The sequence below is a fragment of the Felis catus genome, chromosome B2 (assembly GCF_018350175.1).
Source record: "Felis catus isolate Fca126 chromosome B2, F.catus_Fca126_mat1.0, whole genome shotgun sequence".
Taxonomy (NCBI): domain Eukaryota; kingdom Metazoa; phylum Chordata; class Mammalia; order Carnivora; family Felidae; genus Felis; species Felis catus.
Window position 1 is genome coordinate 45156414 of NC_058372.1, and position 20428 is coordinate 45176841.

Genomic DNA, 20428 nt, shown 5'->3' on the forward strand with positions numbered 1-20428 from the left:
CTCTCTGTCAAAAATAAATAAATGTAAAAAAAAATTTTAATAATAGCTAGTTTTTCTTAAAAGTAGAGAAATATCAGTGAAATAAGGTATTAAAAGAAGTTAACAGAAATACTTTTATTAGTTGGACAGTGTTTGGTGTATAAGGGATGTTAATTTGTGAGCTTTGATAGAGCTTTCTTGTGAGCTTTATACTGATGGTATTATAGTTTATCACATGATATTGTTACATATTTTTACTTTAGAAAATAAATATATATATTCACAGAAGAGGTCTCAGGTGCTGGTAAAGGAGTTGCTGTTCCTTGCCTTTTTAAATGCAAAACAAAATTTTGATCCCTTTTGAAGAGTTCTCAGAGCTTGGTAAAGTGTTTCAGACTTTTTATATAATAAAGAACAAGGAAACAAGTTATTAACACTTAAATATTTTCAGGAAGCTGACAAGTTACTAAAAATCTTTTGGATATTTTTTCATTATTTTGACTTAAATTTCTAGCCTTTTTTTCCCCTCATTTACAAAAAGGTTAAAATCATTGAATCCTTTTTTTTTTTTAAACTTAGGCAGTTTGACAACTTACCTCTCATTAAAAATGTTTATTTCTTTTTTTTTTTAACGTTTATTCATTTTTGAGAGCGAGCAGAGTGCGAGTGGGGGAGGGGCAGAGAGAGAGGGAGACAGAATCTGAAACAGGCTCCAGGCTCTGAGCTGTCAGCACAGAGCCCGATGCGGGGCTCGAACTCACGGAGTGTGAGATCACGACCTGAGCCGAAGTCGGACGCTTAACCGACTGAGCCACCCAGGCGCCCCTTATTTTATTTCTATATTCCATTGATTAAATGGTTAAGTAGACATTAAATCTTTAAGTATATTTAAAATCTTTTTAAAAAGTTACTTTTAAAGAAAGACTAGCAATATGGGGAATAAGATGGTGATCTGTGACTAGTTTGGATGAGTCTTAGTGATTTCTTGCTTTTTAAATATCGCAGCTTTTGGGGTGCCTGGGTGGCTCAGTCTATTCATTAAGTGTCTGGCTCTTGATTTCAGCTCAGGTCATGATCTCATGGTTGTGAGTTCGAGCCTTACCTTGATTCTCTGTCTTCCTCTCTCTCTGCCTGTTCCCTGCTCACACTCGTGCACTCTTTCTTGCTGTCTCAGAACAAAACTTTATCACATCCTTTTTCTGGAAGAATGCTGATTTCGTTTTTAAATCTGTTGATACTCCACTGTTCTTACAAGAAGAATTAGGTTTTTAATTCAGGAAATGGCAATATGATTTTATGTGACCTTAATTTTTTTGAATCATTTATTTTATGAACACTGTTAGTTCTTTTAGATAAACCTTAGCAATGTTTTCAAGTTTTAGAAGACGTATTGGTGACTTTGATAGAGTAGTTCAGGAAACTGGCTTTGTATCAGGAGAAAATTTTGTGTTTGGTTTACTTTCACTATTTGAAACACATTAGGTATCAGAATACTAAATGGAAGACAGCTCTACTTCCTTTCTGGGAATTACAATAAAAACAGTAGATAAAATGTCAAAGTTGTGTGTAGTCACTTATGATACATCATAATACATATTACATACTGTACACCATTATACACATTGATTAAGAACAATTTGTTCTGTGACTTGGAATATTTTTGATAATATTCTGAATCCTACTATGGAGACTATATTCACTGAGTTAAAGAAAGAGTTCAGTACAGGTAATGCTAGAAAAGATGTGTTAAGATGTGTATTTAGTAATGTGTGCTCATACAACTAAGATCTTTCTCTAAATGCCCTAGGACAATTTGACTTGTAGCACTGTTATTTCTGAGCACACCAAATTTTTTATTTAAAAAAATCACTGAAATAATACATGTTGAAACAAAATTCAAGGAATATAGAAGTGGCTATTGTGAAAAGTACATTTCTTTCCTTATAGCCCTCCCCCAATCTCCTTCCACTTTTTGGAATCTGGTAGATACCTTATAGACTGTTACCTATGTTTTTAACTGAATTATTTGTATTCTCTTCCCCATTTGTATACTATATTTTACACCATAAATTTAAATTCAAAACATTATTATATAAACTATGTTAATGTTCACCTGGGACTTACCTGGGAAGTTAAATTCTAATTTTTCCCCTTAAGGAGAAATAATAAATTTTGTTCCTGCTACGGTATTTCAAATCGTTAGAAATAATTTATTTAAAAAAATTTTTTTTTAATGTTTATTTTTGAGAGAGAGACAGAGTGCAAGCTAGGGAGGGGCAGAGAGAGGGGGAGACCAGAATCCAAAGCAGGCTCCAGGCTCTGAGTGTCAGCACAGAGCCTGATTCAGGGCTTGAATTCACGAACTGTGAGATCATGACCCAAGCTGAAATCAGATGCTTAACCGACTGAGCCACACAGGCGCCCCTCAAGTTGTAGAAATAGTTTAAATCAGGAAAGTTTGAGTGCCAGAACCTGGGTTTCTGGGATATCTCCTGACCTGGCTTTTTGGATCAGCACTCATTGTCTACTTGATAATGTCATCTGTGGCCTCAAGGAATCTAGCAGCTTTGGGAGAAGGATCTTCCTTCAGTAGGCCTGATGTCTTTTGAGTCATAGATACTGTAGCCCTCATTATTGGCAGTTCTTATCCTAAAATCCCTTCAACCTAGGACTGAAAGCACAAATAACATATTTAAATCCATGTAACTAGTGTGAAAAATGTGACTATTATAAATTGTTGGGGTATTTTCAGTCCATTTCAGTGTGGTATGTCTGAGTTATTTATTTAGTGTTTTTCCCATTCTGCTTCACTTGGCTCTCATTAACATTCTTGTGATGGAGAAAAGAAAGGAGTAGGAAAGAAAAGGAGTAGCCACTGAAAATGAATGTATGTAACTTTTCCTCTCTTTTCCTACTTTTGCCTTTTCCAAATGGGGGAGGGATAGTTGGCAATAGGAAGGCCCTTTGTCCAGGTTGGAGAGACAATAATTATGTGGAGAAGAGCATATTTGGGAGAGAGAATAGACTTAGAAACTTTCAAAATAGTCCTGTTGTATCTGTTATTGTTGTTTTCCTTCATGATTTTGATATGATGGCACTCAGAAGGTACATACTGATTTCATATTAAGGAGATTTTCTCCTGTTGGTCCTTTCAGTTTGGACTTAAAGGTTTTTTGTTACTATACAACTTAATTTGGTCATAAGAAAAATGAAAATCTAATGATTTGATGTAGTTCCTTCCGGATTATTCCTTATACACTATCATTTATATTCTAAAAACAATAAATACTATAGGAACGGGGCAAACCATTTTTATTAGGTTGGAAATCTCATTTTTCAAGTGCGGGTCTAATGTTGATGCAGTCAAAGCTAAAACAGTGGGCATATGTTAAATATTTAATCCTGCTTATATTCTTAAATCTTTAGTAAAAATCACTTTTCTGTATCTTCTGATTTATGTTTCATAGAGTTGGAGGTACTAGTTCTATATAACACTTTTGGAAATTCTGAATGTCAAATTAAAAATATTGTGTATTCCTTAAATTTTAATTAGCATAAGCAGAACTCACTCTGCTTAGGGTAACCTCTTTCATTTGAGAAATAAGAATAAGTTTTTGCCCTTTAATTTGTGTCATTCTTTGTGACTTTTACTTAATTCTGTGATATAGAAGTTAATTGCTTACTTTTTTCAGATTATGATCATGCACTGGCAATGATTAGATAACCAAATTATTAATAAAGATACAGCATGAAGAAGTGGTTTGTGAATTTTGTTGATCATCTTTTAAGTTGTTTTTGGTTAGTGCAGTCAGAGTTAAATATCTTTGATTATTTTAATAGATGAAGAATAACTATATCCTTTCCAACCTTTTTAGCTCCTTCTCATTTGCTTATATTTATCTCCCATTTGTTTATGTTTCTTATCTCCATTTAATTTGCTACTTCTTATTCTTTATCTGTGAAGCAAATAAATCAGTGTAGTTGCATTCTTATTTATTTATTCTTATTTTTGTTGGCCTATTTTATTGTATTACATTATTACATCAATTTTAGGGAGAATTGATAACCTTATGATAATTGGGTTTTTAATTACTGAATGTGGCACGACTTCCCTTTTGTATGTCTTCTTTTAATTTCATACTTTGCATATTTTCTGTTAGAACTATGACGTAGAGCAGGGATCATCAGACTACAAATTTTTCTGACCACCTATGAAGTGTTACTAAAGTTTCCAGTGTTTCTTCCTTCTTCTGCCCTTTACTTCCTTTTACCTAATCAGCCAGTAAATAAAACACATGTTAACATAGTAGCATCTATTTTCCACCAGCTTCACTTACTTTCCTGATTTTGAAAACGATCCCAGGAAATCTAGTGAAAAAGTGTCCTCACTTAAGAAGAGTATCAAGTATTGACAAATTCAGAAAACCTTTTAATTTTGTCCTACAAATGAGAAAAATCTCTTAGAAAATAGGTAATATCAATGCAAAACTGGCCAACAAAAAGACAGTGTGCATAATGAGTGTGGTATGCTCTTTTTTATAGTATTTGATGGGGAGATTAAAAATTGTAATGTTAAGTGAGGAATGGGTCCATAATTTGAGAGTTTGGTTTGATCTGAACGTTTCAGAACCGTGAAAATATTTGCCATTCTTGATGGACCTGCATTTCTTAAGATTTTCCATTTTCGTAGGAAAAATAGGAAAGTAACTTTACTGAGTGTAAAATTTTATAGAATTTGGTTTTGTTTTTCAGAAAAATACACAATATATTTTTTCAGTATATATAATCTGCTTGCATATCTTCTGTTATACCTATGACTTAGAGCAGGGTTCGTCAAACTACAGCCCACAGGCCACATCTAACTGCCTGTTTTTATAATGCCCATGAGCTGAGAATGCTAGTTAAGAATTCATAAATAGTTGGAAGAAATCAGATGAACAATATTTAACATCATATGAAAATTATATGAAATTGAAATTTTAGTGTCTATAAAATTTTGTTGGAGCATAGCTATGCTTATTCATGTAAGTATATAACTGTTTTTCCCACCACAAATGGCACAGTTCATTTTTCCAACAAATTATATGGCCCATAAATCCTAAAATATTTTACTATCTGGCCTCTTCTAGAAAAAGTTTGCCCAACCTGACTTAGAAATTATTGTTTGTTTTATTGTTTGTTTATGTATCTCAGAGTTTCTTTGTATCTTGGGGTAGAGGTGGTATCTTAGCCTTTCTTTACCTCTTTCTCTAGTTCTGAGAAGACTTAAACTCATAATGAGTCACTGTTACCAAAGTGTGTTGCGTTTTTTAGAGATGTGGGGGAGAGAAAAATGTTGAAGACTGTTGCTATCATGTTTTGTATAATAACCACCGTACTACCTGTTTTTTTAGGTATTTTACATTTGAGGATTTAATTTGATAAAATACAACTTAATTTGCCTGTTTACTCTTCCCCTGTTATAGGAAATTAAGAGAGAGCCAGAATCCAAGGATGACAATTTGCCCATTAAACGGGAAAGACATGGGAATGTAGCAAGTCTTGTACAACGGATAAGTACATACGGACTTCCAGCTGGAGGAATTCAGCCACACCCACAGACCAAAAACATTAAGAAGAGTATGTAAATAATTTCTTTCCTGTTTAAATAATTCAAAATAAAGAATGTTTTATAACTGTTTAGAAGTTATGAAAAGAAAAATTAGCTTAACCTTTTGTGGCCGACTGCAGAAACTTCGTACATATTCACATTTAAGTTACTGGCCCTGTAGTCATTTTTCATAAGATATTTGAGCATGAACTGCTGATGACTATTAATAGGAATCATAAATTAAAATATTAGGCTTTGTTTTCTTATTAGCCTTACAGACTGTTGAATAGTTAATGCTTTGCCTTAAATTTATTTTAATACCATTTATTTAATGAGATGTTTAATGTTTGTTCATTTTAAGCAGTGTAGATGCAAGAATTTTGATAATATGTTTTCTCCAGTGGCCAGACATCTGAACATATACTCAGTTTTCCAAGGTCATTGGCCCAGCAGAGCGCCCTTTAAATATTTGGTATTCTATAAATATGTTAGAACATTTTAGTATAGAGGGAGAGCACCCCATTTGAAATCAGACATGAGTTTGAATCCATCCTATGACCTTAGATCATTTAAACTCTTGAATTTTATTTTGCTTCTGGTGAGAAAGTGGTAAATAACATAGATTGTATTGCTGTTTTCAGAATGCTTACAGTATTGGGAAAGACTCATTAAAAAAAAGTATTCAACATTAAATGTGCACAAAATACAACATTATGGGAGCAGATAGTATTTTAACATAGTACGATCTGAAGCCCCTTGAGAGATTGAATACTGATTACTAGGATGAGAGTTAGTGGTAAATGAGTATTTAACCACATTTATCTTATGTCAGTGCCTTTGATACTGTGGCTTGTAAAGTCCCCTGTGGAACCACGTAGTCCACAGTGAAGAAATTTTGTTCACATACATTATCTAAATTTCTCCTTATATCTTGTTACTTTCTGTGTTACTGTCTGTGAAGTTTGGGGGAAGACTTTACTTTCTAGGTGCTGTCATCCTTTGATTATTTTCATAAAATGAAAACACATTTTCATAAAAATGAAAAAGATTTCTTGACAGAAGACAAGGACAGAAGAATTCTTCTAGGACAGAAGAATGCTGTGTGTTTTTTGTTTCCCACTAAACGTGTGCAACCAGTATTTAGGTACTGCCTGTACTGCTTTCAGCCTACTGCCTGAAGGTGGACAGGTTCAGTACTTCTAATTGTCCTGGATGTTCAGACTCTGTTTCTTTAGAGACATGGGGACAAATTACAGAGAGTGTGTTCATATCCTACAGGTGAAACTGTATATAGAATTTCTGTGCACAGGAGAATTTTTAGGCCCATGGAAGAGTTACTTATGACCTCGGTTGTAAAATCAATTTACCACTTTTAGCTTTGCTGAGCTAAAAGAAAGGACAGTTTTCTTAAGTAGAGGCTAGACCAAGGACTTCAAGGTTATGATCATTTTATTCATTTTGTCTCCTAGTAGGAAAAGACACACTACATTTTACTTTCCTCAAGAACACTGGTCATAATTCTTTTTCTTGTAAAAGAAAACCTGTTATGTAGCTGGTGCCAGGAGACTTAGACTTTTTCCTAAGGATGCTCCATAACTTGTTTTTAAGTGCGTGTGCTACAAGGACTAAATTGGTCATTTGGTGCTAACATGTAAAACAGGATGCAGGTTGCTTTTGCTTTGATTGCTTTTCCAGGAAAAGCAAGCTAATGTTTTTGTTTTGTTTTGTTTTTAATCTAATTTTTTTTTGGTTACTGTTTGTATCTTATCCTTAATTCACAAAATAGACCAGTTACTCAAAAGGTGGTTTATTGTAATGTTAAATAGTAGTGGATACTACTAACCAATATTATTAATAATTTTAAAAACCCCACAAAACCATTGTAAAGGTTGATAATAATCACTGCAGTGTGAATGTTCAATTTTAATCTCTATGTGCCAAGGCAAGTGAATCTGCATGTGTATTAAATGTATAAGCAACTAAAAAGGAGAATTTCGGATACATCCTGTGGGGTTAAGTATCTGGAAGCTGGAATTGTTAGCTATTTTTCTGTAGTTTCCAAAGCCAAAAAAGTGTTGTTTTTTTAATGAAGTCTAGTCATAAAGCCATTGAAACTTTTGCTGTTGTGTATAAGTTAACCATAATAACTGTGGTGAAACAAACAGGTTTTTCTACAGTGAGCGCAGAATAATGTTTTCCAGGACAGTTATTGTAAGTTGCTAAAGTTATAGAAGAGAACAAGTTTACACATCTTATAGCAAAAACACATACTAGTCCCATTGCTGCTGAAGCCCTTGTAAAGTCAGGCAGAGATGATGATTGTAGAGTAATATTACTTAGCAAATAAATAATTGCCATCTTTCAGCATCACAACTCTGTATTCTGTTCAGTGAAGAATTGAGTAGATATTTCACTTTGCATTTGGAAAAAAAATTGATGCCATGTGTGAATCTACTCTTGGCTATAAGTGAGGGAAGACATCATTGCTTGTAACTTTGTATTCATTATTAGTGCTGCAAAAGTGATTTTTTATCTAGTTAATAATTACTTTGAATGTAAAAGATACATTGAGATTGATACTACAGAAATGATCTTGCTGCATGAAAAATTAGTTGACCAGAATGCCAAACATTAGTGTTTCATTACTAGAAAATAGTTGCTAGCAAATAGTTTGTTTGCCTCCTGATTCTGAGTCAATGCTAAAGAAAATAATGAAAATTCTGAATACCATCAAGATATGGTCATTGTCTATACATTTTTACAGCATACATTAAAAAAAAAATATGAGCATATTAGCTCAGGCTCTTCTCTTTGATATTAAAATATTCTGACTCATGGGGCGCCTGGGTGGCTCAGTTGGTTGAGCGTCCGACTTCAGCTCAGGTCACGATCTCACAGTTCGTGAGTTCGAGCCCTGCATCGGGCTCTCTGCTGACAGCTCGGAGCCTGGAGCCAGCTTCGGATTCTGTGTCTCCCTCTCTCTCTGCCCCTCCCCCATTCATGCTCTGTCTCTGTCTCAGAAATAAACATTAAAAAAAAATTAAAAAAAAATAAAATATTCTGACTCAAAAGGGGAAAAGGCTCATCTGACTCCTCTCCAGCTGCAGCTTATCAGATAAATAGGATAGCGTGTTCTAACTTTCTATTTTCTTTTGAAATCTTCTAGAAAGGTTGAAAGAATAATTGTACTATGAATATTTTATATTCTTAAGTTTGATGTTAATTAAGACTTAAGTTTGGTGTTAACATTTTTCACATTGTCTTTCTATCTGTATACGTGTATGTAGAACACATTTTTAACTGAATCAGTTGCAAGTATGTTGTAGACATAATACCTCATCCCTAATCACTTGAGTTTTTTCTTCATGATGGTGATGACAATCTAAGCTTTGATTGTTATAATCAAGAAGTATATCAGCAGTATAGTTAGATTCTTCAGATAGCTTGATCTTTCAATTAATGCTCTAGGCAGTATGAGCTTTTTATTGCCGAGGATAAGAAAAAAATTTAAGGAAAATTCAGCCCTATATAGCAAATGGCTCTGTTTCTTAGCATTTTATTATTTTCTTTGCTTATTGGAGAAAGAAATTGGTAAAAAAAAAAAAAAAAAAATTGACATCAGAAAATTTTCAGTGCTACAGTAAAACGTGAAGATAAATTTCCAGAACCAAACAGAGCCAAAAGTGGATCAGGAGTCCTTTTGCTACTGTCTGTGAAATTGTTAGCATTCAGCCTCCTAGCTTCTGAATGTGGTGTGCTCTTTGTTTTAGTATTTGATGGGGAGATTAAAAATTGTAATCTTACGTGAGGAATGGTTCCATACTTTGAGAGCTTGGTTTGATCTGAATGTTTCAGAACCATGAAAATATTTGCCATTCCTGATGCAGCTGCATTTCTTAAGATTTTCCGTTTTAGTAGGGAAAATAGAGTAACTTTACTGAGTGTAAAATTGTATAGAATTTGGTTTTGTTTTTAAAAAAATACAAAATATATTTTTTTAATGTTTATTTTTGAGAGATAGAGACAGAGTGTGAACAGGGGAGGGGCAGAGAGAGAGGGAGACACAGAATCTGAAGCAGGCTCCAGGCTCTGAGCTGTCAACACAGAGCCGTAAGTGGGGCTTGAACTCAGGAACCTGGAGATCATGACCTGAGCCAATGTTGGACACTTAAACTGACTCAGCCACCTAGGTACCCCAAAATACAAAATATTTTTTAAAAGATTTTTTTGAAAAAGTTTCAACATTGATGTGCTGAATGCTTTAATACCTGTGAATTTGAAGACTATGAGAACAGTGTTAATGGGGCAGTCAAATCTGCCAAGTAAAACTGGGTATGGATGATGATCCAGAACTTGTAGTCTAACAGGGGAAAACATCAAGTTACTATAAAACAGAAATGATAGTAATAATTACCTCGTAGGAGACGGGTATTAACATGTCAGGTAAATATTACAAGAACTGCTCAATAAATGTTTGTAATTATTATTATAGTTTTTAAAGTATGCAGCTATGATTCAAATAAAGGGGCAGTTCTGTACTGGGTTGTCAAGCAAGATATATTTAAGCCTTTCTTAGGTAAAACTTGTCCTTCACATGAAGATTGGGGATTATGACAGTCCAGGTAGAATTGCTACCTTAGGAAGAAGATCCATGGAGATAAGCAACCGCATGGTATTTACAGGTAGTAAGGATCCAGCATGAGTAGATTGTATGAACTATGTTAAAGCACTTTGTAATTTTTAAAGGAGACAGCATCGATAAAGTGGAAAGATAAAAGGCTTAAGAGTCGTATGTGGGTATGATTCTAATTTTGCCTCTTTTTAGCTCTTTGGTCTTGGACACGTTATTTAACTCCTGAGTTCCTGTTTCTCACTGGGAAAAGATGACGACAACAAACTGTATTATCTGCTGGGGAGATGTTTGTGAAGGATTTAGAATAGTACTGGCACATAAAAGGCATGAAAGTATATCCCTGCTTTTTTTCCCTATATCTCTTTTATCTACTTCCTTGTCAATAGCTTTACTTATAAAACATTGATTTGACAAATTTTCTGTTTCTTTGTGGATCTGAAAAGCTATATAGAGGTTGCTTGTGATAAAATACTGGTTATAGTTATTTTAAAAATTGACTTCTATTCAGGTATCCTTTTATTAACTAGTCTTGTACATACTATTTTATTTTCTTTTGTGCTTAGCATAGGTTCTGATACATTGTAGGAATTCAGTAAACATTTACGAGTAGATACTGTGTATGCCTTTTGAAGTATAAAAAAATCTCAAAATTCCTTTCATCGTGCTGGCAATTAATAGATGAACTCAACAACATAGGCAGTCACTTCAACTTATGAGTAAACCATATTTAAATATGGAATTATGAAAATTTTATTTTTTAAATGGCTCATATTTTGTAGCAATAATAGGGGCCTTTCAGGTGTTTTTATCTAATGTGGTTCTTTGAAAAAAAAAAATCTTTGTGAATAATTTTGCAAACTACTTTGGAGAACACTCTGGTGAATTATGCTTAGTGTGACCAGGGAGAAAAAACACAAACTCAAAGTTTCTTTTTATTTATTTATTTTTTTAATTTTGTAATTTTTTTTTTTTTAACGTTTATTTATTTTTGATACAGTGAGAGACAGAGCATGAACAGGGGAGGGGCAGAGAGAGAGGGAGACACAGAATCTGAAACAGGCTCCAGGCTCCAGGCTCTGAGCATTCAGCACAGAGCCCGATGTGGGGCTCGAACTCACGGACCGCGAGATCATGACCTGAGCCGAAGTCGGACGCTTAACCGACTGAGCCACCCAGGCGCCCCAATGTTTGTTTATTTTTGAGAGAGAGAGAGACAGACAGACAGACAGACAGACAGAGTGTGAGTGGGGGAGGGGCAGAGACAAAGGAAGACAGAATTCAAAGCAGGCTCCAAGTTCCAAGCTGTGCCCCAGTGCAGGGCTTGAACTCACGAACAGTGAGATCACGGCCTGAGCTGAAGTCAGGTTGGATGCTCAACTGACTGAGCCACACAGGTGTGCCACAAACTCAAAGTTTCTGGTTAAGATATAACTAGGATCCTCAAAGTTAATTGATCTGCTTGGGAACAGGGGGGCTAATTAATACTCTATCCACTTTAAATAATTTAAAAGATACTAATACTCATTAAAAAGAAGCAAGCTACATTTTTTTTTAAAGGCCTAAGATCACCAAAATGATAGAAAGGATTTTCTTTGAAGTGCACCCTGAGCAGAAGAGAATTTCTTTTCAGTAATGTAGATCATTTTCCCTTCATCTATGAAGTGCTAATGACAGAGAACACATTTATGGACTCATTTTTCTCAAGCTCACTTTAACTTCCAGAAGTATTTATGAACTACATTTATCTATAGTAGAAGAGATGAGAAGTTTTCTTATGGTATGCATAAAAACCACTATTACTACTTAGAAATTAACTCTGAGATGTGATGAAAGTGACATTTGAAAAATTTTACTATAAACTCTAGGTTACTTATAAAAGTATGGTCAGTGTTTTTGTTGTTGTTGTTGTTGTTGTTGTTTTTTGTTTTGGTTCCTTCTATTGTAAAACAGCTTTAAAATCAGATATTATTAATTCCTTAATGAAGTGGGAGAAACAGAGGTGTAACTGTTTCTTATTTGGAGACTCTAGATCCTTCTGCTTGATTGTCATGTCTGTTTTGCACCTCTTTCATGGTGTTGATTGCATGCAATATGCTTCTTTTATTGTTTTGGAGGTTCAGTTGGATTTATTTTTTGTCTTGATGAACAATTTCATAGATCCATAAATGTCAGAGCTCAAGTAACTGTCATAGTTAATCCAGTCCAGCTCTTTTACTTTGTAGTTCAGGACATTGATTCCCAGAGAACTTAGGTCAAATAACAAGGTAATGACAGCTATACTAGAACCCAAGTCTTCTGACTTCTAAACTAGTGTTATTTCTTTTAGACCATGGCATCTTTTTTTTTTTTTAACTATATAAAAAAGTTTATTTGGACTTGTTTTGACATGATTTGATGTAGTTGTGTCTATCTAGACTACTTCTCAGGAGTCTCTTGTCAGCAACAACTATCTCCTTAGAATCCTTGTATTCCTTGTATTATCACCTCATTGGGAAAACTTTTATCTAGAATGTCTGCTACATCTTTTCCACCTTATTGTATTGTGTTCATGTTTAATTGTGTAACTCTGTTACCATTTCTTCTTTGAATTCTTCCACATCTGCTCCACTCCAAACCTATCCTTTATTAATTTTGGGGATATTTGTAGCTTGCACTAAATATTTGCCATTTCATTATGTATTTGTATTTTATTACTAATTGCTTCCTGTTTCCTAAATTCTGTTAGTTTCTTAAGTGTGCATTTAAATTATTAAGAAAAATCTTAGGATTGTTGGTGGTAAAGGGCTGATGGAATATTGATACCCTTGGCATATTTCCTGGCATTGATGCCGTATGGTTAGGCCTAGATAATTGTTCATATGTGTGTGTGTGTATGTAAATAATGGGCCTAGCATAAGCACTATGCTGGGTGCTGGGGAGAGAGCATTTAACAAACTCAGTGCCCATTTATCTTTGGCCTACAGACTACAGGGAGTACATGCAAGAAAATAAATCATTATGATAGATTGAAAAGGAAACAGATTTGTTAGTAACAGGTAGGTTGTAGAAGTAAACAATGTTAAGTATATAAGCACAAGGGAAGAGTACCTAATCCAGAAAGCTGTTTTGGAAGAAGTTTTTTCTAAGTTGAGACCTGAAGATGAGTTGAAGACAGAGAAAGGTGGACTTTGTGGATGAAAGTGAAGTGTCCTTGGCAAAAGAAACCGTATATTTAGGGATGCATGGGTGGCTCAGTCGGTTAAGTGTCTGACTTTGGCCCAGGTCATGATCTCTTGGTTCGTGGGTTTCAGCCCCATGCTGGGATCTGTGCTGACAGTTCAGAGCCTGGAGCCTGCTTTGGATTCTGTGTTTCCCTCTCTCTCTGCCCCTCATCCCCCACCCCCCGCCCCCAAATAAATAGACATTAATTTTTTTAAAAGAAGCAGTGTATTTAAGTCTCAAAAGGAATAGGGCTTGTCATTTTCAAGCAATTAGAAATCAGTATAATTAGATCATTGAGTGCAAGATTGAGAATCACCTAGGAGATCTTAAAGTACAGTTTCTGATTCAGCCTGCTGGGGCTGTCATAACAAAATATCCCCAACTAGATGGCTTAAACAACAGAAGCAATATTATTTTCTTACAGTACCAGAGGCTAGAAGTCTAAAATCAAGGTGCTGTCAGAGTTAGATTCTGGTGAGGCCTCTTTTCCAGACTTGCAGGTCTTGCCTTTTCGCCCTGACCCCGCATCCTCAAACAGCCTCCTGTATATGTGTGCGCACGTGCACACATGCACAATTAAGTGTGTGTGGGGATTAGGGCTCCATTTTTATGTTAGTTGACTATAATTACCTCCCTAAATGTCCTGCCTGTCAGTACAAAGACACAATTCAGTCCAGAACAGGTAGGTATGAGGTGGAGCCTGCATTTCTAAGAAGCTTTGAAGTGATACTGTTGCTGCTGGTCTGAGGAACATAGAGGATTTGACTAGCAGGAAGTAATCCTTTTATTGGTGATACCTGGTCATCTATCCATAGGTACTTTAATGATTAAATTTTAAAGATGGGAGTGAGTCTGAGTTCTCAATTCTTAGAGTTTGAAAGAAGCTGAGAACCTCAAACTGCATGGTTATAAGTTAACATTATTTGTCTAAATAAATGAAGTTCGTTTGAAAAGTTAAAGTAAAATTACTGTTATCTTTACCTATGTGAATTTGATTTTTATCTGTTGGAAAGTAGAGCTGTTAAAGAAGATAAGATACATTTTGGATTTATTCATTTTGTGTCTTTTTAACACAGACACTTTTAGCGCATTTTGAGTATTCCTAGACTTCGATCAGGAAGTCGTCTGAAAATTACTGTCTTGGAGGATAGCTTAGCTATGATAAAATTTGTTTTGCCGACAGTGTCTTTTATTGTATGTGTTTTTAGTCTCATAACTGGCATTGGCTGTTTTACTTTTGTCTAGTTGGGGATCACACGTATACATAGATTTCATGGCTAGGAGCCTTGTTACCTTATTTGTAGTTGGTTTGAATTTATTTTGGCATGAGTAGGTTGTAGTGTGGGGGCAAGGTGAAAAGCCAGCCAGAACTGATTGTGGTTAGCTGCTTAGAATGCTTACATGTTTTGATTTTTATTCATACATATACAAACTCATACATACATATGGCAGTAAATACACTGTGTAAATAAAAGTGCTGTTATTTGTTTTAATGATCTTTCTCAACCTAATTTTGTTACTAATTTACTTCCTTTAGAGACCAAGAAGCGTCAGTGTAAAGTTCTCTTTGAGTACCTTCCACAAAATGAGGATGAACTGGAGCTGAAAGTGGGAGATATTATTGATATTAATGAAGAGGTAAGGAAAACCTATGTTAGAGACAAACCAGCAATTGTAATTGATGCTCTAGGTATTAGAAAACTGACTTGTAAGAATATTAAGTTTTCATTAGAACTTTTTTACGAGTTTCATTGCTTTTTATACACATTTTAACATACAGGTTTTAAAATGGTTCTTTAATGACTTATGTAAGGTTGTCTTATCCTTTGGAATAAAGCTTTATTCATTCTTTTTTTTTTTTCAATATATGAAATTTATTGTCAAATTGGTTTCCATACAACACCCAGTGCTCATCCCAAAAGGTGCCTTCCTCAGTACCCATCACCCACCCTCCCCTCCCATCAACCAAGCTTTATTCATTCTTACTACACCTGGTCTTGTGTACTTACTGTATTTGTATGTATTGACTTCAGAAATAAAAAATTTTTAAGCTAAAGATTAATGTAATGTAAGTAGCTGAGAATAAAAATAAACATTTTCTTTGATTCTGAATTCACTTTATTCACTTTATTGCACAAAGCAATAAAATAGAATCAATTTTACCTTCTGCATAGCAGAGGGATACAAAAGTAGAATCTCTTTAAAAGGTTTGCCTTATTTGAATTATCATATTCAGATGTTAACCAAGGGATATTAAAGGAATAAAGGAATATTAAAAGTTTTATTTGGCAGCTGAAGATCCCATTTTCAAAGTGTATCTTTTGATACCATGTATAGTCATGTATATCATGTATAAGGATTGATTTTATATCATAACATCATGTAATTTATCCCTTAATGTTTATATTAAATTCCAATGTATTTATACAAAAGACAATTCTGTTTTATTTCTATCAGGTGACAATAATAATTTTTATTGAACCTATGTGTCTGAAGCATTATGCTAAGTGTTTCACATTTATTATTTTCTTTAAATTTCTTAACAGCCTGAGGAGACAGGAATTTTTATTTCTACTTTATATATGAAGAGTTTGAGTCATAGAAGATAAGTGATTAACTGTTCTAGTTACTGTTGATGCATATCATGCTATCCCGAAGTTTGTAGCAAAGAACAACTGTTTTATTAGGTCATGGATATTATGTGAGTCAGGAATTCAGATAGGGCACAGCTGGGATGGCTTGTCTGTGTTCCATGATGTGTGGGGGCTTCAAGTCGAAAGACTCAAAGTTTAGGTGCTGGTAGAATGTTAGGAAGGCTTCTTTACTAATGTGATTGGTACCTAGAAGACTTGAAGACTGCCTCTGGAGAGCCATTATGTAGCTTCTCCATTTGGCTTGGCTTTCTCACTGTATTGGGGCCTTAGGATACTTGGACTTACTGCATGGCATTTCAGGGCTCTGAGTGTAAGTATTTCAGTGAACATGTTGAATTTTAAGCTAAAGATTGATGTAATCAAAGTAGCTAAGAATAAAAATAAACATTTTAGAATGCCTACATGTTTTGATTTTTATTCATACATACAAATTCTATGGCAGTAAATACAGTGTGTAAATTAAAAGTGCTGTTACTTGTTTTAACGATCTTTCTTAACCTAATTTTGTTACTATGTTACTTCCTTTAGAGACCTTTTATAATCAGACCTTGGAAGTGGTAGTGTCACTTTCACCCTATTCTTTTGGCTACAAACATGTCAGAAGTCAGCAAGATTGAAGGCGGTGGGGACAAAGACCACCACTTCTTGGTGGAGGGGTGTCCCGATTACCTTGTTGATGAGCATGCAGGCTAGGAGATCTTGTTTCAGCTATTTCTGCCCATGCCCATACACACGGGATTCAGCAGAGCAGAATCTTACTATTCTTCATTGCTGTGCTATCCTGCCTTTTGAGAATTCCTTAATTTATGGGAATTATAAGGTTATTTACCCTAACTACTCCCTTGCTGCCAATTTGTGATTGCAGGTGTAGATAATACGTTTTCTGATGCTTCTCTCTTAGTTGCCATTTGGTCTGTATATCTCCATCACCATGGTTTGAAGAACTCTCAAAACTTTGGAGTCTCTTTAAATCTGCTAAAAAAAATTCTGAACTCTTCACTCGTAACCGCCTTCCATTTCTTCCTCAGGCAGCTTGTATTCTAGCCATCTTGTATCTCAGCTGCATATAGTCTAGAAATAAGTCCTTTATTTTTATGTCACTGTATTTTTCATTTGCTTTGTACCTAGAAAACTCTTACTCGGCCTTTAATGTCTAGCTCTTTTGTCATTTCATTTTAGGGGAGCCTTTTAAAAACTATTTTAAGCCTTTCTCGTGCTTTTTCAGCATTTTGTTCATAGCTTTGTTACAGCACGCATTGTATTGTAACTACCTGCTTAGTGTTTGTTTTCTTTAGGTTATTTCACTCAAGGGCAGGGATTTCTCATATGCAAATATCAGTCTTTCCCTAGTAGTTAACACCAAGGTGTTATACCTAGTGAGTGCCTGCTGGATGAATACCTTATTAAAGTTTGCTTTGTAATTCTGAGGTGAAAAACACTTAAAACATATTTTAAACAGAATAAAGAGCCTTTTCCACCTATGATATTTCATGGACTGCTGTTAAGTGAATTTTTAGAATGAATAGTTTACTCTTAAATTTTTTTTTAGAAGTTCTACATCTTAAAGCAGTTATTAAATATTATTAAATAACTTCATGAAACTGAGTAACCTTGTGATTAGTGAATGTAAATATTTTTCTAAAGAGTTTGATTCCGGAAGATATTTCTGGTTGAGGTGGGGGGGAATGTTTTGAAGAGCCTAGTATCTGGATTTTAAAAATAAGTGATTCTTTTTCTTACTTGGGTTAAGAGTCACTTAAAAGGGAAATTATATTCATCAAGCTTTTTCCAAATAAAAAATCTTCATGTACTTAAATAATATATGAAATAGATTATAAATATTGAAATAATTACAAATTGAGACTTAGTTGGGTTTAAAAGAAGTGACATTCCAGGAAAGAGCTATCTACTTCCTGCTATTAATACCTTATTCTTGCTTATCTGATATTTTCATAACAATTATTTATGTCATACATTGCACTTGATTACAAATTCTCGTTGTAAATGTTGTAAAATACTACCGATATGACTAATCCTATATATGATCAATCTAATCCATTTAGATTTAATTTACTAAAAATATATTTTCCCCATTGTATTTCCTTAACAGATTTAAAGGGATTATTTTGCATCATTAACTTTGTGCTCACTTATGTGGCTTACTTTTCCCACAGTGGGAAATTTCTATCATTTTTGAGTTGTGGACTCTTTCAGGTAGAAGAAGGATGGTGGAGTGGAACCCTGAACAACAAGTTGGGACTGTTTCCCTCAAATTTTGTGAAAGAATTAGAGGTAACGGATGATGGTGAAACTCATGAAGCCCAGGAGGATTCAGGTAGATTGGTTAAAAATTTTGAATAGATTTAAATAAAATTATATATGATCTAGTGTTTATTCTGTATTATTTGAAACTCTGTTCTTGTGTTGAACTCTGAGCTTCAGGTTTTCTACTTTTATGAAGCAGCTTATGACAGGGACTTAAAATGAACTAAATTCCTAGGCAAATACTTTCGTATTTTTCCTTCTCTGATGTTTGTTTCAACCCAAACTAAATGTTTAGTACCCTGATTATGAATTGATAGTCCTTATGTTTTCTGATTTCTTCCCACTTAAGATGTACTGATACAGTGTTTTGATTTGAGTTTGCAAATGGCCTGTCTACTTCAGAGATTTTAGGAATTGAAAAAAAAACTTGCTTTTGTGTTTTTCCGTATTGAGATAATTACATTTTTTCGTGCAGCCAGAATGTCATTTAATTATTTTGTGATTGCCGTCATTTATAGACTCACCTGCAAATTTATCTTAAATTTTCTCACCACGTAAAACTATGATCAAGAACATTTTATCCCAAGCTAAATTTAAATTATTTTTATTATTTTTATTTTTAAGAATTGCTGTGGAATTAGTTTTTTTTTTTTTTTTTTAAGAGAAATTAAATTCATAAGTGGTAATGCAGGGATAAGTAGCTCTTTTTCTGTATGGAACAGTATATGTAGTGAGGTTTAATATACTTATCAAAATTAAGACATTAAATATTGACAGTATTCAATTTGACAATATCATTTAATCCATAGTTCATATACAGATTTAATTGTTCTAGTAATGCTTTATATAACTATTTTTTTCTCCTATTTCTGGAAAAGCATGGAGGGAATTTGTTTCTCAAGTTTCTTTCTTGAGAATTGTTTCCCAGCTTTTCTCTACTTTTTTCTTGACAATTTTGAAGAGTTTAAGCTGGATATTTTATATAGTAGATCCCAGTTTGGGCTTTTCTCCGGATTCCTCATCATTAGTTTTAGGGTGTATTTTATTGACAGAATGACAAAATGATGGTATCTCATTGCATTGTATCAGAAGGCACATGATGTCTGTGTGCTTTATTTTTGGTGATGTGAAATTTGATTCCTTGGTTCAAATTGTGTTGCCAGTAAATGTACTTTTTTTTCCTTTATAATTGGTAAGTGTCTTGTAGGGAGATACTTGGAGACTTTGTAAATATCCTGTTTCCTCATCAAACTTCTCCCAATAGTTTAAGCATCCATGGATAAATTTTGCCTGAATTAGTTATTACTTCGATAGTTGCAAAATGATGATTTTCTAACTCCACCATCCCATCTTTGTTTATTACTTGACATTCTTCTCTAAAGAACTTTTATTTCTGCTCAGTTTTAATAGCGCCTGGGTGCCTCCATCAGTTAGACATCTGACTTCGGCTCAGGTCATGATCTCACGGTCCGTGAGTTCAAGCCCCACGTTGGGCTCTGTGCTGACAGCTCAGAGCCTGGAGCCTGCTTTGGATTCTGTGTCTCCCTCTCTCTCTTTGCAACTTCCCCGCTTGTACTCTTGTCTCTCTCTCTTTCTCAAAAATAAACATTAAAATTTTTTTTAAAAAATCAGTAGTAGTTTTAACTCTAATCTTACTTTTAGAATAAAATATATGACCTTAGGAAGCAGTAGAGGCCAGTTTAATCAGTGAATGTTTCTTAAGCTTCTTGTGTGCTAAATGCTAGTTTGGTTTTGTGAGGGCACAGAATCCCCTCTGCAGTCCAGAAGCTTAAGGTCCAGGCCTCTGGGCGATGAGACAAGATATGAACTCAAATTTTCGTACATTTTAGTCTGGAGTAAAATGATCTGAGTATAAGGTACTAGTGAAATATAGTTCTAAACGGAATGTATTGTTTGTCACTTACTTTGTAGGTTTTCATCTTCTCAGAAATGTTCCAGGAAATATTAGAAATAAAATATGCAGCTTGGGGGCGCCTGGGTAGCTCATTTGATTAAAGGTTTGACTCTTGATTTCAGCTCAGGTCATGACATTGAGCCCAGTGTTGTGCCCTGAGCCAGGCTTTGCCCTGGGGGTGGAGCCTGCTT

At 34.5% G+C, this 20428-nt stretch overlaps 1 protein-coding gene across 1 annotated transcript in view; it reads left to right on the forward strand.

Moving 5' to 3' along the window:
- Positions 1-20428, forward strand: part of CD2AP (CD2 associated protein) — a 140592-nt gene that overhangs the window by 49778 nt on the left and 70386 nt on the right. Inside the window, exons 3-5 of the mRNA XM_011282366.3 lie at positions 5445-5598; positions 14941-15041; positions 18272-18392. Coding sequence (XP_011280668.1) covers positions 5445-5598; positions 14941-15041; positions 18272-18392 — 376 coding nt within the window. The remainder of the gene's footprint in view (positions 1-5444; positions 5599-14940; positions 15042-18271; positions 18393-20428) is intronic.